The sequence below is a fragment of the Crocuta crocuta genome, unplaced genomic scaffold, assembly GCF_008692635.1.
Source record: "Crocuta crocuta isolate KB4526 unplaced genomic scaffold, BGI_CrCroc_1.0 scaffold130, whole genome shotgun sequence".
In the NCBI taxonomy this organism is placed as follows: domain Eukaryota; kingdom Metazoa; phylum Chordata; class Mammalia; order Carnivora; family Hyaenidae; genus Crocuta; species Crocuta crocuta.
Genome location: NW_027527920.1, coordinates 17,747,586 through 17,775,038, shown reverse-complemented (window position 1 = coordinate 17,775,038; position 27,453 = coordinate 17,747,586). Strand labels below are relative to the sequence as shown.

The 27,453-nt window shown below is 35.4% G+C and overlaps 1 protein-coding gene and 1 pseudogene across 1 annotated transcript in view; both read left to right on the top strand.

Moving 5' to 3' along the window:
* The window catches only part of PIGB (phosphatidylinositol glycan anchor biosynthesis class B), a 37,954-nt gene that overhangs the window by 9,847 nt on the left and 654 nt on the right, over window positions 1–27,453 (top strand). Inside the window, exons 6-11 of the mRNA XM_077748255.1 lie at window positions 9,735–9,875; window positions 16,682–16,733; window positions 18,030–18,241; window positions 18,705–18,769; window positions 25,267–25,480; window positions 27,118–27,298. Coding sequence (XP_077604381.1) covers window positions 9,735–9,875; window positions 16,682–16,733; window positions 18,030–18,241; window positions 18,705–18,769; window positions 25,267–25,480; window positions 27,118–27,298 — 865 coding nt within the window. The remainder of the gene's footprint in view (window positions 1–9,734; window positions 9,876–16,681; window positions 16,734–18,029; window positions 18,242–18,704; window positions 18,770–25,266; window positions 25,481–27,117; window positions 27,299–27,453) is intronic.
* Window positions 10,308–10,397, top strand: LOC144219148 (U6 spliceosomal RNA; annotated as a pseudogene).

The following is a 27,453-nucleotide window of genomic DNA, read 5'->3' as shown; positions in this document are numbered from 1 at the left end:
AGGACCCCCCCCCCCCGCCTGCTTGGGAATCCACATCAGGAATATGAGTCCCTATAATGTCTGCTTTTATAATTGGTAGAGTTTAACTCCAGAAGATTCCGAGGCCCATAGGAAACCTCAACTCTGCTGTTAAAGGGCCTACAGACAGTAACACTTGATCCAAGAACCAGCAAAGAGACAGCAGTCTGAAAATCACCTGACCAGACATAAAATTTATTGACAAATTTTAGGGTGTGTACTGGAGAGGCTGGGCACTTTCCTCAGGAAAAGAAGTGCCAATAGACACTATTTTTCTTGTCTACCTTCAGCCCAGCTAGCCCAACACTGGCAAGTAACAGTTTGATACTTCCATCTACCTTGCTAGCAAAGCTCATCCCACCATGGCATTCCCCTGCAGACCTCTCCCACCCAACCCACCCATCCTGGCAGGTGCCCCTCCAAAGCAGCTCCTACCCAGGGGCCAGCCTCTGTTGGGAATGGCACCCCTTCACAGTGACTCCAGCCCTGGGATGGTGATGGGGGGGACGGCCCTACTCACCAGCATACCCATACCAGTTGTAGCTGGGCTTCAGAGCCATCTACGCTGAGGCCTAATGCCATCCATCAGCATGTCCACAGCAGCCACAGCCAGACCTCTCGGCCAGATGTGCCAAGGCTAGCCTGCCCACCAGCACATCCACAGCATTTGTCACCTAATCATAATAGGAGGTCACACAGCCCATAAAGAGGATACCCCTGGAATGCCTGGTTCTGGTGACCAGGGAGAATTGTACTTCTAGGCCAATGGGACACTACCTTCAACACAGGACACATAGCTAACCTACCTAAAACCAAGAAATAAAAACAGAGAGTCGGATAAAATGACATAGAGCAGTATGTTCTAAATGAAAACAAGACAAAACCTCAGGGGGAGAAAAAACTAAACTAAATGGAGACAAGTAATCTACCTGATAAAGAATTCAAAGTAATAGTCATAAAGATGCTACTCAACTAAGAAGAGTGGATGAACTCAGTGAAAACTTAAGGAGATAGAAAATATAAAAAAGGACCAATCAGTTTTTTACAATACAATACAATAACTGAAATGAAATATACACTAGAGGGAATCAACAGCAGATTAGAGGATGCAGAAGAGCAACCTGGAAGACAGGGTAGTGGGAATCATCCAAACAGAAGAACTAAAGGAAGATGAATTTTTAAAAATGAGGATAGGTTAAGGGACACTAGGACAACATCAAGCAGATAAACATTTGCATTATATGGGTCCCAGAAGAAGAGAGAGAAAGGGGTAGAAACTTTATCTGAAGAGAAAATAGCTGAAAACTTCCCAAACCTGGGGGAGGAATCTGATATCCAGGTCCGGAAAGCACAGAGAGCCACAAAGATGAACCTAAAGAGGTCCAAAACAAGACACATAATAATGAAGATGCCAAAAAGTTAGAGAATGTTAAAAACAGCAAGAGAAAAGCAACTACTTACATGCAACAAAACACCCATGCAACTATTAGCTGATTTTTTACCAGAACTTTGCAAGCCAGAGAGACTGGCATGATATATTCGAAGAGCTGAAATGAAAAAACCTATAACCAAGAATGCTCTACCCACTAAGAATTAAAGGAGAGATAAAAAGTTTTCCAGACTAACAAAAGTTTCAAGTTCATTACCATTATACCAGTGTTATAAGAAATGCAAAAGGAAATCCTTTAAGCAGAAAAGCCCCTAACTAAGAGTAAGAAAATTATGAAAGAAAAATTTCACTGCAAAAGCAAAATACAGTAAAAGTAGATCAATCACTTAAAGCTGGTATAAAAATTAAAGATAATAATTATTTTTTATTCTATAAAAATAAAAAGACAATATTAGTAAAATCAACCACAGCTATAATAACTAGTTAAGGGATACAAAAATAAAAACATGTAAAATATGACATAAAATACATAATCATGCAGAGGATACTGTACTGTGCTTTTAGAATGTGTTCAAACTTAAGCAACCATCAACTTAAATAAACTGTTGTATACATAAAGTGTTATACCTCATGGCACTAAAAATCAATAATAGATACACAAAAAAAGTTGAAAGGAATCCAAACAACACTATAAAAGTCATCAAATCATAAGAGAAGAGGAAAGGAACAGAGAGCTACAAAAACAAACAATAAACAGTTAAGAAAATGACAATAAGTACATATCTGTCAATAATTACATTAAACGTAAAGGAACTAAATGTTCCAACCAAAAGATATAAAGTGACTGGATGGATTTAAAAAAAAAAAAAAAAGACCAATCTATATGCTGCATAGAGGAGACTCAATTCAGACCAAAAGATACATACTGAAAGTGATGAATGCAAATATTCCATGCAAATGAAGGTGAAGAAAAAATTGGGGTGGTAATACTTAGACAAAAATAAACTTTAACACAAAGACTGTAATAAGAGACAAGGACATTACGTAAGGATAAAGGGATCAACAAGATGATATAACAATTCTAAATATGAATCCAACACAGCAGCATCTAAATATATAAAGCAAATATTAACAAATTTAAAAGAAGAAATATAGTAGGAGGAAGAGATTTTAATACCCCACTTACAACAGTGACTAGATCGTCCAGACAGAAAATAAGGAAACAATAGCTTTAATGACATATTAAATCAGATGGGCTTGACAGAAATGGAATAGTTCATCTTCAAACACCAGAATACATATTTTTTTGAAGTGCATATGGAATATTCTCCAGAATAGATCACATATTAGGCTAAAAAATAAGTCTTAATAAATTTAAGAAGACTGAAATCTTACCAAGCATCCTTTCTGCTCACAACAGAATAACACTACAAATCAATGACAATTTTTTTAAAAATGGAAAAAAACATGAGGGCCAAAAACATGCTACTAAACAAGCAGTAGGTCAACAAAGAAATCAAAGAGGGAATAAAATACTGAGATGAATAAAAATGGAAACACAACATTCTAAAATCTTTAGAATGCAACAGAAGCAGTTTTAAGAAGGAAGTTTATAGCAAAACAGGCCTACCTCAAGAAATAAGAAAAATCTCAAACAATCTAACCTTATATTTAAATGAAGTAGAAAAAGAACAAAGAAAACCCAAGGTTAGTAGAAGAAAATAATAAAAATCACAATGAAAATAGACAAAAAATAGAAAAGATCAGTGCAGTCTACAGCTGATTCTTTAAAAGGAGGTGCCTGAGTGGCTCAGCTGGTTAAGCATCCAACTCTTGATTTCAGCTTAGGTCATGATCTCTTGGTTCTTGAGTTCAAACCCCATATCAGGCTCCATGTTGAGAGTGTGGAACCTGCTTCAAATTCTCTCTCTCCCTGCCCCTGCTGTGTGAGCATGCTCGCTCTCTCTTTTTCAAAACAAATAAACTTAAAACTATTATTAAAAAATGAAACAGGAGAAGTTACAGTTAACACCTCTGAAATATAAAGGATTATAAAAGACTACTACAAAAATTATATGCCAACAAATTGGACAACTTAGAAGAAATGGATAAATTTGGAAACCTATAATCTTTCAAGACTGAATTAGGAAGAAAGAGAAAATCTGAACAGACATCTCTATTAATGAAATTGAATCAGTAATCAAAATAACTCCCAACCAATAAAAGTCCAAGATCAGATGCTTCACAAACAAATTCTACAAAACTTTTAAAGAAAAATCACTACTTATCCTCAAACTGTTCTTAAAAATTGAAGATGAAGGAACACTTCTAAGTTCATTCATTATGAGGCTAGCCTTACCCTGATAACAAAATTAGACAGACGCTAAAAAAATAGAAGGAGAAGAATATTACAGGCCAATATTCCTAATGAATATAGATGCAAAAATCTTCAACAAAATATTAGCAAACTGAATTCAATACATTAAAAGTTATCATTCACCACAGTCAAGTGGAATTTATTCCAGAGATGCAAGGATCAGTATCTACAAATCAACATGATATATATGCCACATTAACAAAATGAAGGTTAAAAAGCATTTGACAAGGTGCTCAGTCAGTTAAGCATCTGTCTCTTAGTTTCAGCTCAGGTCATGATCTCATGGTTATGTGTGTTTGAGTCCTGCACCAGACTCTATGCTGGCAGCACAGAGCCTGCTTGGGATTCCCTCTTTCTCCATCTGCCTCTGCCTCTCCCCTGCTTACACACTCTCTCTCTTTCAAGATAAATAAACTTTAAAATTAAAAAAAATTTTTGACAAAATTCAACATCCATTTATGACAAAAACTCACAACAAAATGAATACAGAGGGAACACACCTTAACATAATAAAATCCATATATGACAAACCCACAGCTCAAAGCATACTCAGTGGTGAATAGTTAAAGGTTTTCTTCTAAGATCAGGAACAGAACAAGGGTGCCCAACCTAACCACTGTTATTCCACGTAGTACTGGAAGTCCTAGCCACAGAAACCAGACCAAGAAAAAGAAAAGGCATCCAAATTGGTATGGAAGACATAAAACTCACTACTGCAGATAATAAACTACATGTCAAAAACCATAAACACTACACACACATACACCCCCCCCCCAAACTATTAGGGTTAATAAATAAAGTCAGTAAAGTTAGAGGATACAGAATTAATACACAGAAATCTGTTGTGTTTCTATACACTATTAACAAATTAGCAGAAAGAGAAATTTAAAAAATTATCCCATTTATAAATGCATTTAAAAAATACCTAGGAATAAATTTAACCAAGGAAGTGAAAGACCTGTACTCTTAAAACTATAAGATATTCATGAAAGAAATTGAAGATGACACAAGTAAATGGAAAGATATACCTTGTTCATGAACTGGAAAATGAATATTATTAAAATGTTCATATTACCCAAAGCAATAGCATTTTTCTCAGAAATAAATAACCCTAAAATTTGTATGGAACCACAGAAAAAAAACCCTGAATAGCCAAAGCAATCTTGAGAAAGAACAAAGCAGTAAGTATCACTCCCAGATTTCAAACTATACTACAAAGTTATACTATTTTATTATTTTTTAAATAAAGTATGGTATTGGCACCAAAATAAAAACACAGGTCAGTGGATCAGAATAGAGAGCCCAGTGCCTGGGTGGCTCAGTAGATTAAGCATCTGACTTGATTTCATCTCAGGTCATGAGCCTCCCTGTATCAGGCTCTGCACTGGGCATGGAGCCTGCTTGAGATTCTCTCTCTCCCTCTGTCCCTCCCCCATTTTGCTCTCTCTAAGAAAGAAAGGAAAAAAAGAATAGAAAGCCCAGAAATAAACTCTCATTTCTGTGGTCAATTAATCTATGACAAAGCTAGGCAAGAATATACAATGGGGAAAAGACAGTCTCTTCAATAAGTAGTGTTAGGAAAACTTGATAGTTACATGGAAAAGACTGAAACTTGACCATTTTTTTCAAACCATATACCAAAAAATAAACTTAAAATAGACTAAAGACGTAAATGTAAGACCTGAAACCATAAAACTCCCAAAAGAAAACATGTTTTAAACTCCTGGATGCCAGTTTTAGCAATATATTTTTAGATTTATCTCCCCAGGCAAGAGCAGCAAAAGCAAAAATAAGCTATTGGGACTATGTGGAAATAAAAAGCTTTTTTGCACACCAAAGGAAACCATCAACAAAATGTAAAGGCAACCTACTGAATGGGAGAAGATATTTGCGAATGATGTATCTTGTAAGGGGTTAATGTCCAAAATACATAAAGAACTCCTACAATTAAAAAAAATCGAATTAAGAAATGGGCAGAAGACCTAAATAGACATTTTCCCAAAGAAGACCTATAGATGGGCAAGAAACACATGAAAGATGCTCAACATAACTAACCATCAGGGAAATGCAAATCAAAACCACAATGAGGTATCACTTCACACCTTTCAGAATGACTATATCAAATAGACAAAAAATAACAAGTGCTGGCTTGGATTGGAGAAAAGGGATCCCTCATGCATTGTTGACAGGAATGTAAATTGTTGCAGCCACTATGGGAAACAGTATGGAAGTTCCTCCGAAAATTAAAAATAAAATACCACACATATAGTCCAGCAATTCCACATCTGGGTATTTACCCAAAGAAAATGAAAACATTAATATGCACACCTATGTTTACTGCAGCATTATTTACTAGGCAAGATACGGAAGCAACCTAAGTATCCATCAATAGATTAACGGATAAAGAACGTTTGGCGTGCACGCACGCGCGCGCGCGCACACACACACACACACACACACACACAGCAATATTACTTGGCCATAAAAAAGAAAGAAATCTTGCCATCTGCAACAACATGGATGGACATAGAGAATATTAGTGAGATAAGTCGGATAGAGAAAGATAAATATCATATGATTTCACTTAAAAGTGGAACCTAAAAAACCAAATGAACAAACTTAACACAAACAGACTCACAGATACATGGGACAAACTCATGGTTGCCAGATGGAAGGAGGGGTGACTGGATGGGCAAAACATGTGAAGGGGATTATGAAGTACAAACTTCCATCTATAAAGTAAACAAATCATGAAGATATAAAGCATAGCATTGAGAATATAGTCAGTAGTGTTGTAATAACTTTGTATGGTAACAGATGGTAACTTCGCTTATTGTGGTAAGCATTTTATAATATATATAAATGTCAAATCACTATATTGTACACTTGAAACTAATAATACTGTATATCAGCTATAACTCAGTTTTGAGAAGTAAATTAAAGAAAATATATGGGACTGATTTGGGCTTATATAAACAGGGGAAGCAAATGCCAAGCAAAGGGAAAACACAGAGCTATAAAAGGGTTTTATCTTACTGTGGGAAGGCTGTCCATACTAGCACACACACTAGTGTTCCCGCTTATCTAGTGAGAAGAGAAGAATAAGGGATGAGACAGAAATGGGACTTTGCCCTTCTCCAGAATTTCGACTTTTTTCTGTAGGTTGTAAGGAACTATTGAATATTGAAGCCTTTTGAAAACATGATATAGCCAAATCCGATTTAGAAAGAATTTTCTTGAGGTACCAGTATTTAGGATATACTGAGAGAAAGCCAGAATTTGATATGATTAAAAAACTAGTATCCATTTTTCCTATATAAAAAGGTTGTTGGGAAAATCAAATCAACTAAGATAGTTTCTGCATTAGACTCTTGACTGCAAGAAGAGGCATTCAGTTAAGTTTACTTATACCACTAGAGCTTTATTATGAGGCTGAAAATAAAAATAAGGAAAAGAGGCACCTTGTAGCCAGCCATGGAATAAAATTATAGAATACTCAGCCACATAAATGAAATGAATGAATTTTGTAGAATCCAAGGTAGTTTTGAGGAAAAGTCTGTTCTGTTATGCCTTTATAGCCCAGTCTGTGAATCAGTCTTCGTTGTCTAATTTTAAGTTTAGCTAGTTTCCATTTCTGTCCTCACTACCAATTGTCCAACTTTATATACATTCAATTTGAGAAAATCTGATTAGGTCTGCTAAATGTATTATCCCTATTTGGACATACTTTCACACTAGCCTGACTTAGATTGGCTGCCAGGGTTCAGACGCCCTCCCCTGATTAAGTCAAGAATGGAAGGTGATGTAGCACAGATGACCACTGCATAAGCATTCCTCCCTGGATGAACACAACAGTTACTATTCCTGGCCTTAGAAATATATGACATTTTGCAAACTCCTTTAAAAATGCAGTTATTATAGGGGCACCTGGGTGGCTCAGTTGGTTAGGCATCCAACTTTGGCTCAGGTCATGATCTCACAGTTGGGGAGTTTGAGCCCCGCATAGGACTCCTCACTGACAGTGTGGACCCTGCTTGGCATTCTCTCTCCCTCCCTCTCTGTCTCTCAAAAATAAATTAACTTAAAAAAATTTTTTTTTAAATTTTAACATTTATTTATTTTTGAGAGAGAGACAGAGCACGAGCAGGGGAAGGCAGAGAGAGGGAGATACAGGCTTCAGGCTCTGAGCTGTCAGCCCCGAGCCCCACGTGGGGCTCAAACTCACAAACTGTGAGATCATGACCTGAGCCGAGGTCAGCCGCTTAACTGACTGAGCCACCCAGGCGCCCCAAAATTTTTTTAATAAAGTGCAATTACTATAAATGAAAGATTTAAGCATGGTGTGAGAATACCTAAGCACTGATTTCTATAAAATGATAACAATAAAACATCTGTCGTTAGAATTCAGTGAGAATCTATATAAAGTATATAGCACATGGCCTCTTACAAAGTAAGTGCTCAGTAAATGTTGCTGATGACGATGTTAATTAAGTAAAGGAATATTTGGGGGGCAATACAAAGGAAGGGAGGGAAGGAGGGAGGGAGGGAGGGAGGAAGGAAAACAGCAACTATGAAAATATTCCAGACAAGTGACAGAACTTGAAGTAAAATTATAGGAATGGAAAGGAAACAAAGTGGATGTGTGGGGTGAGATGCTGATATTTAAGGGCCTCTAAAATTTTAAGACTGAGAAACTGAGTGATACTATTAAATATTAGACACTCAACAATTTTCAGAGAAGGTTTGGGGCTTATTTCAGACACTTTGATTTTGAGTGCCAGTAGAGATCTGTGTAGAAATACTCAGAAAAAAAGTAAGAGATACAGTGTGAAAGTTTGGAGTGAGGTTAGGACTACAGTTGTATACCCGGGGATGCTGTTGGTAGTTTCATTATAGCAGAGGTTGCATCAGGATGTATGCAAAACAAACCAACTTATGTTTTATTCACCTGCACAGTGGTTTTTGTTTTGTTTTTTGAAGAAACTACTCGGCAACATTTTAAAATTGCGAGATCTTGCATAAAATCTGGATTTCTGGTTTATTTTGAAAAAATGAGAGGCCCAGCAACATTTTGGGCCAGGATTCCTCCATGTATCAGAGCCTCCCCACAGTCTGCATCACTCATTTTTATTACTTATGTGGTCTCTGTAAGCATTTGAGTTTGAAATCCCTGCTTTTATATTCTCACCAACATCAGAAATTTCTCTATAGCTACTTATTAGTTAATAGATATATAAAGGTACCAAAAAGTTGTTTTGTTTTCCCTGCTTTAAATTTTAAGCAGGGCTAAGTCTATTTCCAGGGCTAAGTCTATTTCCATGTAATAATCTACTGTCTGTAGTCCTCACAATTAAATTATTAGTCTCCGTTAGTCAGGTTTTGAGAGAAGTCCTAATAATAAAAATTCACATGTCTATCCATGCTCTTAGAGGCTTATATAGTAGGGTTTTTATCAATTATACATACATATCTTTCATTAGGATGAAATTAGCTTACTTTCAAAACAAAATCACTATGTACTCAGAAGCCCATTATTGCCTAAATAATCCTAATGTTTCCTTAAATGCATTTTTGAAGAGAATGGTTTTGTATGACTTTATCTCCTTAAGAGAGACTTGATCATTTTTCCATCATGAAAGCAATTGACAGAGTTGTATAGCTAAAAGTTGGTATACATTTCAGCAAACAAGACCAACATTAAGACACAGAATAACTTCTTAACTTAAAGAACTAGAATTAGGTTAACAGAGCTGGAAAAGACCTTAGATATTACCTTTTTTAATGGATAAGAAAAATTAAAGAGTCAGGAAGTATAAGTAACGTACCCAAGTTCACATAGCTATTTATACCGAAAGGAAAATGCTTATTTAAAAAAAAATGTTATATTACAGCATAAATTGTAGATCACTTCTAAACTTGTTTCCTACAACACATTTTCTTTGCTTATAGTGTCAAGTACTCATCCCTAGTGGCACTTGCCTTCATAATTCGTCCCACAGCTATCATTCCATGGATACCTTTGGTCTTCAGGCATTTCTGGCAAGAACAGAGAAAGGTTCATCTTATTCTGTATCAGTTTTTACCTATAGGGTAAGTATGGCTGCAATCCATCTATTAATTTTAATAACCTATAAATTACAGATTATGAACAAGATTTTACATTTGTAGTCAATTATTATATCTTCTAATGTCAATGACAATTGTCAGACTAATTTTGTTTGTAGTAGAGGAAACAGGAGAAATTAAAAACGAGTTAGCTAGAGTCATTGTGTTGGTAGCTGTAACAGAAGTGGGATTGAAACCCATGTCATCTGTGCTCAGTTCACCAGCATATCTATTAAAGTTGGGGGGTGCCTGGGTGGCTCAGTTGATTAACCATCTGACTTCAGCTCAGCTCATGATCTTGCAGTTAGGCTCTGTGCTGAAAGCGCAGAGCCTGGAGCCTGCTTTGGATTCTGTATGTCTGTCTCTCTCTGCCCCTCCCCCACTTGCTCTCTCTCTTTCTCAAAAAAGAACATTAAAAAATTTTTATACTAAAATTGGAACAATACAAAGAAGATTAGCATGACCCCTGTGCAAAAACAAAACAAAACAACCCTGTCATCTAATTTTGAGCTCCTACGATCCTACGGATCCCAAGTATCCGGTAGAGTTTCCTTAACAGTTATTTATTGAAAGGGAATGTGTTCTGACTCTTAGAACAGTAATCTTTTTAATATACTAGTATTCACAATGTATTAATATTTTTGGGTAGGAGTTAAAAAGGGCTAAATCATCTGGAAGCCAAGTTGCCACTGTTGCCATTTTTCAGATTAACATTGTTTTTAATGTATTACATTAATTCAGCAAATACTTATTTAATCCAGTATGTGCCAGATACTGTCCGAGGTGCCAGAGATATAGCAACTTAACAAAGACCCTGCTTTCATGAAGTTTATATTCTAGTGAGAGAAGACAATTGAAAACATGAGTAATGTATATTTGTCAAGTGATAATACATGCTATAGGGAAAAATAATAAGAGATAAGGATAGTATGCTGGTGTAGGACAGAAGCATTGTTATTTTTATAGGGTAAACTGGGGAAGGTCACCATGATAAGGTGACCTTGGAGCCAAAACCTAAAGGAATTGAGATAATGAGATAAGGAAAGACTACTACAGGCAAAGAGACCAGCAAGTGCAAAGACCTTGACCTAACAGTGTATTTGACATTTCTGAGGAACAGCAGTGAGACTGAGCTAAAAAAGAGTTTGGGAGAATAGGATAATGAGGTCAGAGAGATAGCAGAGGCTCAGATCATGTAGGCTTTTACACAGGGAGATAAAAAGCCTTTTTTTCTCTCCTCAGCAATATGATGTATAGTTTATTTGTTCAACAAGCATTGATGCTTTGTGTCAAGCATTTGATGATTCAGAAGTGAGGAAGATGCGGTATCTACTCCCAAGGTCAAAATTGGTGGGGGAAGAAGAGATATAACAGTAATTCTTGACCAGCAATATAAAGTGTTCTAAGTAGTTATTATAACCAAATGTTACAGGAAAACAAATAATAAAAAGCCTAATTCTGCTTGCAGGGGAAACATTATATAGGGAAACATTTATAAAGTAGGAAATGTTTTAAATAACATCAAAAATGAACATGAGTTTGCCAGGCCTAGGGAATCAGCCCGCTTCAAGCTGTAGAGGCCTGAATGAGCCTATTCATATAGCTCAGATGCTTGTCTTGTTTATTTTGAAGGGAAATATAGAAAAGAACAAATGAGATAATGTGAAAATGCTTTGAAATTATACAGTGCATGACAAATATGATTCACAGTCCTAATTAGTCTTACCTTCTCAAGTTTTAGTACATAGAGTTGGCCCTAGCCAACAGCCTTTTATGTATTGAGCACCCTTTATTTTTTTTAATTTTTAAAAAATTTATTTTGAGAGAGAGGGAGAGGGACAGAATCCCAAGCAGGCTCCATTCTGTCAGCACAGAGCCTGACATGGGGCTCGAACTCACAAACTATGAGATCATGACCTAAGTCGAAATCAAGAGTCAGACACTAACCTGACTGAGCCACCCAGGTACCTCATGCATCCTTAAAAAATAACCAGTTGCAGGGTGGCTGGCTGGCTCAGTCGGTAGAGCTTGAAACTTGACTTCAGGGTTATAAGTTCAAGCCCCACAGTGGGGGTAGAGTTTACTTAAAACACACACACACACACACACACACACACACACACACACACACACACACACACAATTCATCTAATCTAAACACCTCCACTTTATAGATGAGGCAGTGGAGGTTCAGGGAAGAAAATGATACCTGCAGCTCTTTTGCCTGATCAGGGCCAGAACTGGGACTAAAACCCAAAACCTCTAGCACCTAGGGCTATTTATTTTGAGAAAAGAAAAGAAAAAACAAACAAAAATACACTGCATATCCAGACAGGAATAGTATCTCTAAATATGGAGAAAAATCTTGCTTTAGTCTTAGGAAAAATGCTAATATGTATGGACCTATTTCTTTTTGCCTTTTACATGACTTTGAGAATTTGGGATATCATTTGTCATTCATTCTGTAAAATCAAACATACTTCAGTTGTCGTTCAGCTGCCACATTATCTCACCAACAATTAGCAAGACAAAACAGTGTATGGGACATCATTATAGATCATACAGGCATTAAGGAGATAAGGAAAGGATATTATGAAGAACTTTTTGCTAATAAATTTGACAACTTAGATGAAATAGACAAATTCCTAGAAAAATACAACTTACCAAAACCGGCAAAAGAGGAAATAGTAAAAATGAATAGTACTATATATAATAAAGTGAATTTGTAATTCAGAATTTAAAACAAAGAAACGCCAGGTTCAGATGGCTTCACTGGTGAATGCTACCATATATTTAAGGATGAAGAAACATCAATCCACATAAACTATTCCACAGAATAGAAAAAAAAAATTCCCAACTCCTTTAATGAAGGTACCATACCCTTGATCCCAAAATCTGACAAGGAACATTACAATAAAGGTCAATTATAAATCAGTTCTCTCTCATGACTGTGAATGCAAAAATCTAAACAAATCTTACCAAATAGAATCTAGCGATGTATTAACAAGGAGAATACATGATAACCACAATTGGTTTTAGGCCAGGAATGTGAAGTAGGCCTAGCTTAGTAGTGAAAAACAATCAGTATGAGTCATGACATTAACAGAATAAAGGAGAAAATTCATGTGACTATTTTAATAGGCACAGAAAAGCCATATGATAAAATGAAAAGCCTATTCATGATGGGAATAACCATCAGAAAATGTGTAACAGAAGGGAACTTCATTAACATGAAAAAGATTTCTATAAAATGTTCTAGAAAAATCACACTAAAGTGTTGAAGCACTGAAATCCCTTTTTCCGGAGACTGGAGACAATATATGGATGCTCATTCTTTCCATTGCTGTTTAACAGTATATGTCCCAGCTAGTGCAGTAAGACAAGAAAAACAAATGGTTGGAAAGGACATGACCGTATGTAGGAAATCCAAAAGAATCTAGAGATAAACAATTAGGATTAGTAAGTAAATTCACCATGCTCACTAGATACAAGGTCAATATAGAAATATTGACTGCATTTGGATACTAAAACTAGTGGGTAGAAGTTTGAGGAATAATAGGATAATTTATGTAGTCTCAATGTATCTCCCCATAAAATATGTATTAATTACAAAAGATAATTTTACAGTAGAACTTAACAGATACTTCTTTAATCAAGCAATCAAAGTTAAGGGGCACAAGGCTAGCTCAATTGATGGAGCATGCAATTCTTGATCACAGGGTTGTGGGTTCGAGCCCCATGTTGGTTGTAGAGATTACTTAAAATCCTCAAAAAAAAATAAGTAAATGTATTTTTTGGAAGTGATCAAAGTTAACATTGCCAGTAATTGGAGAGATCAGTATCATGAAACTCCTGATTAGAAGCAGAGAAAACACCTTGACACTTCTGTGGTATTACTACCATAATGCACAGCCTGAATCTAATTATGAGAAAACATCAGGCAAACCCAAATTGATATACATTTTAGAAAATAACTGACCTGTATTCAAAAATGCCAGTCATGAATAATAAGATTAAGGAAATATTCTAGGTTAAAGGGGACTACAGAGACACAACAAGTGAATACAGCAAATAATCAGGGTTTTCTTTTTCTTTGTATAAAGGACACTGTTGAGCCAATTGAAAGAATCTGAACAAAGTCTAAATTAGATAGCCATAAAAATTTAATATTAATTTCCTGGTTCTGATTATTTGTGTTTTATGTAAGAGAATTTTCTTGTTCTTAGGAAATACCCACTAAAAGTAGAGGGATAAAGGTGAATGATGTCTGCAACTTTAATTAAACAGTTCAGGGAAAAAATGCATTATTTGAAGAGAAAGAAAAAGATAAAGCAAATATGGTAAAATGTTAATATTTGGAGAATCTAGGTAAAGTATAAATGGTAATTCTTTATACTGTTCTTGCAACTTTTCTCAGTCAGAAATTATGTCAAAATAAAAAAAGGAAAACAGAACTATCATTTACAGTGGCATCAAAAAACATCAGATGTCTATGAATAAAGTAATGAAAGGTGTACAAGAACTCTACACAGGAAGCTATAAAGCTTTGGGAGAAACAAATGAAGACCTAAATAAAAAGAGAGTATATATGCTATGTTCATGGATGGAAGACTCAATATTTTAAAGATATCAGTTCTCCCTAAATTCTGATCTACAGTGCAATTCCAACTAAATCCCAGTATGCAATGTGTAGGTGTATGAATTGATAAAGCTGATTTTAAATTTTTCAGTGGAATGCAAAATACCAATATTAGCTAAAAGAATCATAGAAATGTTGGAAGACTTACAATAAAGTTACAGTAATTAAGACAACTTAGAATTGTGCCAGGTAAAACATATAGACTGGTGGAACATGATAGTCCAGCAACAGACCCAGACATATAGTCACTCATTTATGATAACAGTGATAAGGTTACAGTAGAGAAAGGATAATCTTTTCCAATAAATAGTTAATTAGCTGGATTTCCATTTGGGAAAAAATTAATTTTAATTCCTACCTGCCATAAACAAACAAATAAATAAATATCCAAGGAAATTATAGATCTTAATGTAAAGGTAAAAGAGTGGCACTTCTTCAAGATATGATAGAATATCTTCATGAGCTTGAGGCAGGCTAAGATTTCCTAAATAGAATACAGTTAGGTATTAACTATAGAGGAAAAGATAAATACATTTAAATACATTAAGATTCAAGACTTTTTTCATTAGATTCACCACTGAGAGTGAAAAAGCAAGCCACAGACCAGAAAAAAAAATTGCAATATAAAACACACCAACAGAACTTGTATAAATCTGTAAGATAACAAAGGAAATTGATTAAAAGACCTGAACAGGTATTTCAAAAGATATCTAAGTGGCCAAGAAGTATAAAGGTACTCATCTCATTAGTCATCAAGGAAATGTAAATTAAAACCATCATGATGTGCTACTGTACATCTACGCAAATGGCTTAAAAAGATATAGAGCCCTTACATATTCCTGTGGGAATATAAATTGATATAACCACTTTGGAAAACTGTAAGAATTTATTAAGGCTGACTGCATTTAAACCCTAGGGCCCAGTAATTTCAATCCTAAATATATACTCAGCAGAAATGTATATATGTATATGGGAAACAAAAAGTGGATAAAAGAACATCCATAGCACTGTTCATAAGTTAAAAAAGGGAAGCATAGTGTTTGTCAACAGAATACATACATTGTGGTATATTAATTCAGTGGAATACTATATAGTGTTATAAATGAATGGGCTACTACAATATACAAAAAAACATGGCTTAATCTCAAACATAATTAAGGAAACTGGACATGAGTACATATAGTGTGATTTCATTTTTGTAAAACTCAATAAAAGGCAAAACATCTACACTATCAGAAATCAGGATAGTGGTCACCCTGGGGAAGAGAGAGGAGATTGGCTGGAAAGACGAAGCAGCAGCCTTTTGAAGTACTGCCAATGCTCCGTATCCTGTAAACTATAGGACAGTTACACACTGTGTTACTATAGTGATGATTTGTGAAGGCTTATACTCGTAGTGTACTTTTCTATGTATATGTTTATGGTAGGCAGCCTCTGAGATGGCCCCTGTTGATCCCATCCCCCTGATATTCATGCACTTGTGTAATCCCCTTCCCTTGTGCATGTGGACATTTTGACCCAATTCTGATTCTGACAAGGAGAAATGTGGCAGAAGGGATGACACTTCCAACACTGGGTTATAAAAGGACTGTGGCATCCAGGTTGGGTGCCCACCTTACTCTGTCTTGGCTAGTTCACCCTGAGGTGCCCATCTCCACGTGAGGAGGTCGTCTTAAGACGAAGGTCACGTGAGGGAGACTGATCCCTGCCAACAGCCATGTGAGCGAGCAAAGCAGCAGATTTCCCCACCAGCACCAGTGAAGCTTTCAGATGAAACTCTAGCCTCAGCTAGCCTCAGCCAGCATTTTGACAATTCATGAGAGACTTTGCCCCAGAGACACCAGCTAAGCACCACTTGGATTCTTGACGCATAATACTGTGAGATAATAAATGTTCACAGTTTTAAGTTGCCAGGTTGTGGGGTAATTTGTTGTACAGCAATAGATAATACAGTGTTTATTACTTTTAGAAACTTTAAATACAGCTTCTATCAGTGGAAGATCTTTCAACATGTGTAAATCCATATTCAGTTGACAAAATTGTAAAGCATTTTTAAAATGACTTTTGATGCCAAGTATTTGCAAAGCCATATGCCAATATTGGATTTTCGGTAAGTTCAGAGTATTAATCACTCTTCTGTTTTGTTTTTCAGATTTGTCACTTTAAGTTTATCTCTGATAATTGATCGTATTTTTTTTGGTCAAGTAAGTAAAAATATATTAAACTAATTTAATCTAACCATTTATTACACTAAAGACTTAACCTGACCTCTTAATCTGTGAATATTTGGGAACACAGGCAAATCGCTTTTTTAAAATTCTGTGGGATACATTTCATTCAATTTGCTGTGCTTTCTATAAAACATAATTTTGTATTCCTAGTTGAAGTTAAAAGAAGTCCATTTTATGACATTTTTGTTAAGTTTGTACAATTTAGTCAGGTTTGTTAACAATAAAGGTTATTTTTTAAATGACTTTAATTGAACCCATTAATCAGAATTCAAAATTAGTCCAAAAAATTCTCTATTTTTCAAGCATTTTGTTTGACATTTTAATGTCATGACTGTTGGTAATGGCCTTTGGTTGTTGTTTTTTTAAAATTTTTAATGTTTTATTTATTTCTGAGAGACAGAGAGAGACAGTGTGAGCAGGGGAGGGTCAGAGAGAGAGGGAGACACAGAATCTGAAGCAGGCTCCAGGCTCTGAGGTAGCTGTCAGCACAGAGCCCGACACAGAGCTCGAACCCATGAACTGTGAGATCATGACCTAAGCTGAAGTCGGACGCCCTACCAACTGAGCCACCCAGGCGCCCCCCTTTGGTTGTTTTTAAGTTCTCTGATTTTAAGTCACTGAGGGGCTCTGGCATTAGATGCCAGTCTGAAAGCTGATGCCCTCATTATTAGCTACGTGACCTTAGATAAGTTATGTACCTTTCTTGCCAGTTTCCTTATCTGGAAATAACTGTGGTATTTTCTCTTAAGGCTGAAGGGTTAAATGAGATAATCCATGTAAAGGCTTGCTTACTTACAACAGTGCCTGGCAGAAATGGTAACTTACTGTTAACTACTGCTATTGATGTTATAGCTTTGTGCTATAATTCAAATGGCAATGTTTTCAAGCTTTATCTTAGTAATGTGTGATATCATAAGGACTAAAGTTTTTATCAGTAACACATACTCATATAAAAACTATTTTTGAGGATCTTTATCTATTATTGCATGTAACACTTACATTATCAAAATACATATCAGCCTTTAATCATACTTTCTTGAACTGCAGAAACCTAGCTTACAAATCAACAGAACACATTAAAACTTAGAATTTTAAAAGTGAATAAAAAATGATTTCATGTGGTCATTAATCAAAATTATGAACATAAACTATTGTCTGTTTTTTTCTTCATTCCTGATTTAATGTCAAGATTCTGCCAAATTGTCTAATGCCAAAGATTCATATCTGACACTAATACATTTCTATTTCTTTTTCCATCAACTATGCCAGTGGACCCTGGTTCAATATAATTTTTTGAAATTTAACGTGCTGCAGAATTTGGGAACGTTTTATGGTTCTCATCCGTGGCATTGGTACTTCAGTCAAGGATTTCCAGTTGTCCTGGGTACTCACTTACCGTTCTTTATTCATGGCTGCTTTCTAGCCCCAAAGAGGCACCGAATACTTTTGGTAACAATACTGTGGACACTGCTAGTTTATAGGTAAGATTTTATTTCTTCAAATAATTAGATTTTTCTAATGCTACCAAGAAATTAAATTAACTAAATTCTTCAAAAAGTCAACTGCTTATCTTCTGGAGATGTATTAACTATTAAGATTTGTTAGCAATATTATTTAGCAGACAGAAAAGGTAATAAGTTTGCTAATACTCAGAATAAATACTTCTGATATATTCAGTTCACTTGACAGGGATTACAATAAATTTTTAAGAAGCTGAATACATTTTATTCACTTTTAAAAACCAAAACTATCAAAATTTTAAGTATTGAAGGACTAGAGAAATTATATTTTTCAATGAAAATGTATATATCTTTATTCCAAATTTGAGTAATAGGACTTAGTTGGATTGGTAATAGAAATCTCTTATTCAGAATGTATTATTTCTCAAACTGTCATGTAGTATGAGAAAATAATATTTTCTCTTAATATCTTTTTTTATTATAGCATGTTGAGCCACAAAGAATTCAGGTTTATCTATCCAGTTTTACCATTTTGTATGGTGTTCTGTGGTAAGTATTTTTGTTTAATATAGAAAAAGTTGTATTTATATAGAAATAGTAAAGACAGTATATTTTCCATAAATACTGAAATAGTTTTCAACTAAGCTACATGAAAAATACTTAATTATATTACGGCAGTATTCCTTTTGCAGCCTACTTTTTCCTGTTTCATATAATATGAAATAAAAACAGAAGGATTTAATATAATATCCAAAGCCTTTTGGTGCTAAGTGTTTCTGGCTGTTAGAAATCTTTCCCTATAAAGTAACGGAATATGTCTATTTAGCATTTTGAGTTTATGATTAGACTATAAAACTCTTCATTCCACAAATGAAAAATATATTTATAACTGTTAAAACTATTTTTTAATGTTTCTTTGTATACATCTACCCCTTTAAGACTCACTCTAATGCATACGCAATTTTTTAAGTGATCCATATTTTTTACCTTTTCTCCATTTTTCCACTAGGTCTTTGCAATAATTTTTTTTTATGCATGGCTTCTACAAAGTCTTCTATTCCTCAACTCTGGAAAATGTGAAGTTTTACATTGGTTGGTTTGGAAAAACTGAATTGAAACTACTAACTACAAGTTTAATTCAGAATAAGTGACTATTGGCTTCCTTCAATTATTAATTACTAAAAACAAATCACTGAACTAGGGAGGGAATAAGTAATCAGCTGAGACTGGAGGCTGGGAAAAACTAGGTAGTCAATGGTATCAGACTTTTTACTTAAAAAAAAAAAAAACAACACTGCAAATAACTGAGTTAAGCAGCCATCTTTGATCTAGTGTACCTCATCTTCTACAGATCTCAGATGCATGTACTCTCTTCATTTGACACACACACCCCTAAATATTTGATATATCTGAAGTACTAAAACCAAAGGTCATTTGTGTCTTTACTTTATAATCTTACTTCATATATAAATGCAGGCACAAAAATATAGGCATCGAACAGAACAGCTATTTGGCAACTCTTAAGAATAGTGGACCCATTTGGCAGAGCAAATCTATGAATCACTATTCACATTTAAAATTTTGCTTTACAATGACGTGAGTTGGAGTTAAGAGTTATAATTAAATCTTTTGGGTTTTTTGCCCAAGTATACTGCCATACTGGAGGACAAATTGTGTGTGTGTGTGTGTGTGTGTGTGTGTTGTTGTTGTTGTTTGGTTAATTTAGGAATTTGGTTTCATTCCATTTGTACAATTTCGGGTTTTTCCAGCATTCCACTTCTGTGCCTTCTGTTTTTACATAGTGTTTTAGAGAAAGACTGAGTTGTCTGAATCCTCATTCCCAGTCCAAAAGAATCAATTGTTTAAGTGGCAGGTTCCTGGTGGTATTTCCAGTCCCAAGACTGAAATAAAATGCTGATGAAGGTTGAAGAGATCCCCTTCTAATGAACGAGAATCAGCCTTTGGGCTATTCTGTGTCCACTCAGAAGGATCCCTAAAGGACTGCGAACTAGCAAAATCCCTCGTCTTCTCACTGAATGTGATCTTTTCTTGTGGACACATATACCTAAGGTCCTTGAATTGGACCTAAAAATTCTAATTCCTAGGAGACCTGTATTCCCACTAAGGGTCAGTAGTGAGCTCACTAGACATTAATCTTTGGATATTAAGCACAGTATCAGCCAGTAGTTCTCTTTGGATTTGTTTTAAATGGTCCAGTTTGTGTCATGAAATCTTGAGTTCTATTATATCTCAAATCTCAGTTTTTATTCTTTTGTGACTTATTTTAACCTGGTTTTTATATAAACACAACTCTATCAGCAATTGCTATGTAACAGCCACCTTTTAGTGGCTTAAAACTTCATTTATTATGTCTGTAGTTGGCACACTGTCCATTTCACCACATTCTTTTGGTCAAAGCAAGTCACAAAGCCAGGCCAGATTCAAGAGATGAGAGAAAAACTTCAGGCTCAGGTAGGGACTGGACACATGAAGTGGGAAAACCGCAGCCACTTCTTCAATCTTAAATAATTTCTCTTGCCCAATATGAATTTCCCTCAGTCGTATCCAAAATAGGACCTAACTCTGGAAAACGTATTTTCTATATTTGGCTCTTATCCTTAGTGATCCATATAACCTTGTGTGTCAGTTTCCTTATCTGTAAAAGAAAGGTGCCATTGGTTTAGTAACATTGACATTTTTAGTTGAGAACCTCTGTCATTTGTGCTCATGAGGTTTCTAACACCTGCTATTAATTCTAGGTTGGGTATCTGCTTAATTTGTGTCTACCACAGTGGCCAAGGCAAACTTGTCTCGGATTACACCACTTTGTTTCTCCATATGCTAATCTTTTTGTCAAAATTGAACATGCATTTTGTTTCAAAAGCCATTCCATACTTTTTTTTTTTTTTTAAACAATGGTTTCCTGCCCACCCTCCTAATTCCCCTTCTCAGAAGCACTTACACTTTTTTAGGTGGTGATATTCATCTCTTTAAATAAAATACTAATAATGCCCTTAAACATCTTTGTTTTTGCATTATTTAGGATTTTTCACTATGAAGATGAAAATAACTTTATTTCCTTAGCAAAGTAGCAAAATTAAATTCTTCCTGATACCAATCTCTGTGCCCAATATTCTTATTGTTCTTATTCTTAATAAAGTCTCCCTCCAAATAAAAATAAAAAATGAAGTCTCTTTTCCCCAGGTTGATTCTCCTGTGTGTTACATCACACAGTTAAAACACTTTTTCTCATGTAAACACTGAATTTAAGTTAACCTAACAACTTTCCTAGAGTATGTCAAAATGAAAAGTTCAACACAGAGAAACACCTCTGGTTGGTAGAACTTGGTGATCTTTTTCCTGGGCTTTTAGATTGGGTTTTCTATTCCATCTTGCCAAAACCAGGATGTATCCTTGCTACCCCTGTGTTTGAAGGGATCAGTAATTTGACTTGACTTTCTCATCCTCTCTATTACAATGAACCTGACCTTGGTAAGAAGGAATTTATCAGTCACTGCTTAAGAACACAAATTTTAACACTAAGTATCCAAAACTTAAAAAGTAATTATGAATATCAAGATAAATCATGTGATGACTAGAAGATATGGCTGAGTAAAGAAGCAATGAACTCATGCAGAGCCTTCTTATATATTCAAGTCTTTAGATTTTATCCTGGAGAGTAATCAACTGGGACATAATGGATTTAAAATCTTAATAATAACCTGATGATAGTGATTGGATAAGAACCCATTGTGTTTACTATAAAAATATACTCATGGTACAAAAAGAAAAAACCCTGTAGTGTCATCCTCTGAATAATCTAGCCCCATTTCCCAGAGATAATGATCACTTTCTTATAAATTCTCACAAAAACTTCCTTTATACCTTCTTTTATGTATCCTTGTTGGCATAGATAACAGAAGCAAATTAAAGATTCTGGGATATTATTTACCATGAGTTAGAGTTACTATGGTAGCATGCCCTTATTCATGGCTTGCTTTCCAGTTTCAGTTACCTGTGGTCAACTGTGGTCCAGAAGTACATGATCCCCTTTCTGACCTAGCCTCAGGAGGTCAGTAGTAGCCTAACACTATATCACAATGCCTGTCATTCACCAGACTGCTCATCACATGGGCATTTTATCATCTCACATCACAAAAGAGGAAGTACAATAAATTTTGAGACCACGTTCATAGAACTTTTATTACAATATACTGTTATAATTGTTTTATTAGTTCTTAACTTCTTAGTGTGCCTAATTTTTAAGTTAAACATCATCATCATAGGCATGTAGGTATAGGAAGAGTATAGGGTTCTCAACTATCAGCAGTTTTAGGCATCCTGAGGTCTTGGAATGTATCCCCCGCAGAGAAGGGAGGACTACTGTATGTGAAGTGAAAGGATCTGTATCCTGACAAGTGGTCACTGGGTTCATACCACATCTTTATTCTCATAGAAATTACATGAGAGGCTGAAAGATTTCTTTTGTTCTGTGTTCTATTGAATAGAAATCTCCCACAATCTTCAGGTTAGGTAATACACTGTGAGGACTATTCCTTTCGGAGGCTAGTTCATTTTAGGGTGGATCCTTTCAATGAGAGCCGCATCTCCATATTATTTGTATATACAATTATGTAAACTTACTGGGCAGCAGTTACTGAGATCTTGTTAATCACCTCTTTAAAATCCTGAAGAATCCATACTGCTTCCCTCTAAGAAAACGATGGGTCCTAAGCTTCTCCTGTGGCACAGCCTAGCGCTGTAGCTATCTATACTAGATTTCCAACTGTCCTTTTAAGAACTCCAGTTTCGGAAATCCCCTTGGGAATGTTCAGTGTCAGTTTGAAAACCCTTGGAGTATTCAAATTCAAGTCTGTGCAATGGTTCCTTCTTTCTTTCTCTTCTCAGCATATTCTATGTATTATTCTCCCAAATAATATGGAGATTCAGTTCTCTCTGAAAGAATCCATCCTAAAATCACCACAAAGAAATAAAAGCATTACCTAAGACTCCTCTCCTTATTCAAGAAGCTGGAAATAAAAGCACATTTTCTTCCAGCATTCTACCCCAAATGCCATTTTTACAACATTCACCACCAAGTACTCCAGTTTTGTATCAGTCACCCATACCATGATCTCCTTAATGCCAGTTTCTGAAAAACTTTCAAGGAACATTTAGTGAATGAACAAGCTGTCAATGAGTGAACCACCTCACAGATGCCCAAGTTAGACTTTTTATTTGAATATTCCTGAGGGCAAGTTGTCTTCTAAAGTGCCTTGCCACGAAAGACTTTACTGTAGCTTTTTGTAACGCGAGGTTATAAGGTATAGCTTTTGCCTTTCTACTTAAGGAAGCATTCTTATTAAGTTTGCTGCTCTGTTAGTTCTGGGAGTGGAATTATTAAATGTAGGTTTAGTTTTCTTGACCTTCCTACAGTTTATATTATCACACTTTTTAGAATGTATTTTGGCAAATCAGAGCTAGTTTAAGTAGTACTAGGCGAGAGGGACATGTGATACTCCCAACTCATGAACAGAATGAACTACAGGTAATGTTATCTAAAACATTTCCTAGAGCAACAAAATTGGGTATCTAAGATTTCTTGCACAGATTTGATTCAGCTATCAAGTAAGTGGCAGGTATCAAACGTCTTGGAATTGATGAAGTTATTTTCATTATTAGTTTCAATAGCCATATTTTCTATTATTATATTGTTTATGTGCTGTATGTTATTTATAATCTTTAATGAATACAGATAAAAGCTGTTAAGACACCATACCTAATTAACATTTAAGTGTACAATGAAAGGTATCTTCATTTTTTCCTAAACTGAATGTTAATAGTTTTCTTAATCTGCAACAATGGTAACTTTAAAGAATGAATGTCTTCGTTTAGTGTCATGTACTAGATGTGATTCAAGTGAAGTATAGGTATTAATTGATTCTTGTTTTTGAAACAATCCGAGGCCAATTTTTATGTTCTTAAATGGGAACAGTTCAAAATTGATTTTATTCATGTTCAATTAGTTTTAGTGATTGAGCCAAGCTAAAACAGCTGATAACAGTCAATTAGGCGATAATCATGGAAAACAGTGCTTTGGCCACAGTGGGAATTAGTGCTAAAATTTTAGGCAAGCCACAGACTCGATTCTGGGTGCCCAAATTCCTAAAGAACAATGATCTAATCCCAGGAGACGGTACCTGTGAAGTGTGAACAAAATGGCAAGAAAGTTTATTCTTTCCCAGTGGGAAGCCCTGTTCTTGTATAGTATTTTCAACAGATCCTAATGTGCTCATTACCAATGATTATTACTGGGGAGCAAGACTATAGGAGGACAGGGGACTTTTACTTTTCACTTACTCTATTCTCCTTGGTTTTTTGCCACATGCAAGAATTATTTTACAAATGGAAAAAAGTGTTCAGCGTCTCCAAATTGCCCAACATTGTAGTGAAAGAAAAGACAGTTCTTTCAGAAAAAGATATCCATCCATGCCACCATACATACTACTGAAAATCTCCCAGTGGTTTATTTTTCTATGAGGACACTCTGCCATTCTTCATCAGAATTACTGAGACTTGTATGTATGCAAGAAACATGTATGTCCTATGCTTGGGAGATGAAAGAGAAGAGACAGGTAAACAAACTATTATGTACCAGGACAAGCATAGGACATACATGTTTCTAATACTTGGAAAAGTTACTGTTATCCCATTTGCAGATGGGGAAACTAATGCTCAGCACAGTAAAGTGACTTGTGCCAGAATTTAGAATTCAAATCTGGGTCTGTTTGGACTCCCCAGCCATACTTTTTCCACTATCCCTTAATTATTTTTTCCAGAAAAAGGTCAAGACCAGAGGACAATGACAGTGAATGGTTTAGAGAGATTACACAGATGATCTATTGCTTATTTCTTGTTTGCCTATGACAGCATTAGTTTGTGCTACTTCCATTAAATATTACAAATGTATCTGCAGTTAACATTTGCTTAGCTAGCCTAAAACAAGAATGCCAGTATTATGGTTCAATGTGTCTGTTTTCATACAGGGTACTCACTAAACCACCTCAAAACGTGGAAGACACCAGTACTGAGTTTCCTGTTTTTATCAAATATGCTCCTTGCCCTCTATACTGGTTTAGTTCATCAACGAGGTACTCTTGATGTCATGACTCATATTCAAGAACTCTGTTACAATAATCCCAATACATCGTCAGACTCAGTATTTATAATGATGCCTTGCCACTCTACTCCTTATTATAGGTAATACAAGTTGTCCCAGTATATGCTATTAAGAAAATGAAACTGACTACTTACATTCCTTTCAGGTTCCTGAGTTTAAATTAATTGACCACTGATCAAGTGATCTGTCTTCGTATCAGCTATCTCACCTATAAGAATTAGTTAATTCAATTAGATGATATCCTAATGTTTGACTTAAGTGTTTCTGGGAAATATAACACTAAAATCGCCTTAACTATGCAGGACATTTTAAAAGACATCCATTTGGTCCTATGCTTTTATTCTAAGCTGCATTCATTACCAACTGCCCAATAATGGTACAAGAGTAAATGCTTTCCTTTAAAAAGTTCTACACCTACTTAACCTGGCTTTAAACAATCTGTAAGTAATTTTCCATGTGCATAGTCAACTAAATATCAAAGCTGATATCATTTTAAGGTAATACAACACTTTTACAATAGTCTACTTAACTGAATCATTAATGCCACACATTTGGAAAGTTGGGATTGCCTAGCAAAGCCACCAGTTTGATGTAAGATCCCAAGTATCCTTTCAGCTTGAGGTTCACCTGCTATATAAAAAAGACCAGAGCTAAGAGTGGGACATTCGTTCTCCCTCCAAGCTCATGATAGCGGTAACGCTGAAGACAAAAGGAATTCTAGAGGCACCAAGATGCTTTCCATACATGGTTGTAGTAGTTGATGTCTTAGACTTTTGAGTAGTTCACCAAGCTCTTAGATTTTTCAAACTGCACAATGAAGCAAAAAAAAAAAAAAAAAAAGTCTAATGCCTACTTTGGAGTAGAAGGCTGGCACCTTTTTCTCAGCTGTTTCTATTTTCTCCCTGAAACAAGACCTTCATCTCCTAAATTATAAAAGTCCGTGAAGTGTTAGGTCTTGTGTAAGTTTACTTGTATGCATTTCATAGATAACAAAAACCTCTATCACATATTTATTTTTCCTGAGGCAAAGTTATAAAAGTGGCTTTTGCATAGTGCAAGTAACTGGCTTAAGTTGTCCTAATTCATCAATCCATCTTTTACATGCATTCTAGTCTTTCTAGGCCACAATAAAACCATTACTTATTTGGATTTTAATCAGTGAGCATATGTTGCTCTCTTTTACTAAATCTTATTTAAATAAATATAGAACACCACCACCACCACCACCACCCAGGAAAAAACTTATTTAAGGACATGATCCATCCCCTTTCAGAGCAGAAAGGGAAGAAAGCAAGAATCTTTTGTGGTTCAAGAAATTTTCTACCTTGCCAATTAAGCCTATGGGAAATTACTCTTATTAACAAGTAACCTACCTGGTCCCAAAGGCCCCTTCCATTCTTCTTGCAAGAGCACACTAATGTAGGAGAATATGGAGACACCCATACTACTGACTTACTATCCCACCTTGAAATGATGGTTCATGCTTTAGTTTGGACTCGAAGGTTATGCTGCTGCTGCAACAGGCAACATGGTTTAAGAATCATATTGTCCATCTCTGAGAAAACTACATACATTAAAGACTTGCTTCTTCACTTCAACTGGAACTCCATTAAGATTCAGATTTCACATTTTCTTATGTGAACATGATAGATATTAAGAGTACTTCAAAAACTTTTTCTTTTTACTTCTTGTAACTATGTTAACTTTCTCTTCACAGTCATGTCCATTACCCACTTCCAATGAGATTTCTCCAATGTCCCCCAGACCTGACTGGAAAAAGTCAGTATCTTGATGAAGCAGATACATTTTATCTAAATCCCTTAAACTGGCTTTATAAAGAGTTTCACAATGATTCAACATTGCCTACTCACTTGATCATCTTCAGCATCTTAGAGGAGGTAAGGAAACATGAAAAAAGGGAAAACTTACTATTTATATTCCATCTCAAGTTTAGCACTTAAGCAAATAAACAACACAACTTTTTAAAGGTCCCTTCCAACCCCCATATATATTTTTTAATATTTTATTTATTTTTGAGAGCACGAGTGGAGAA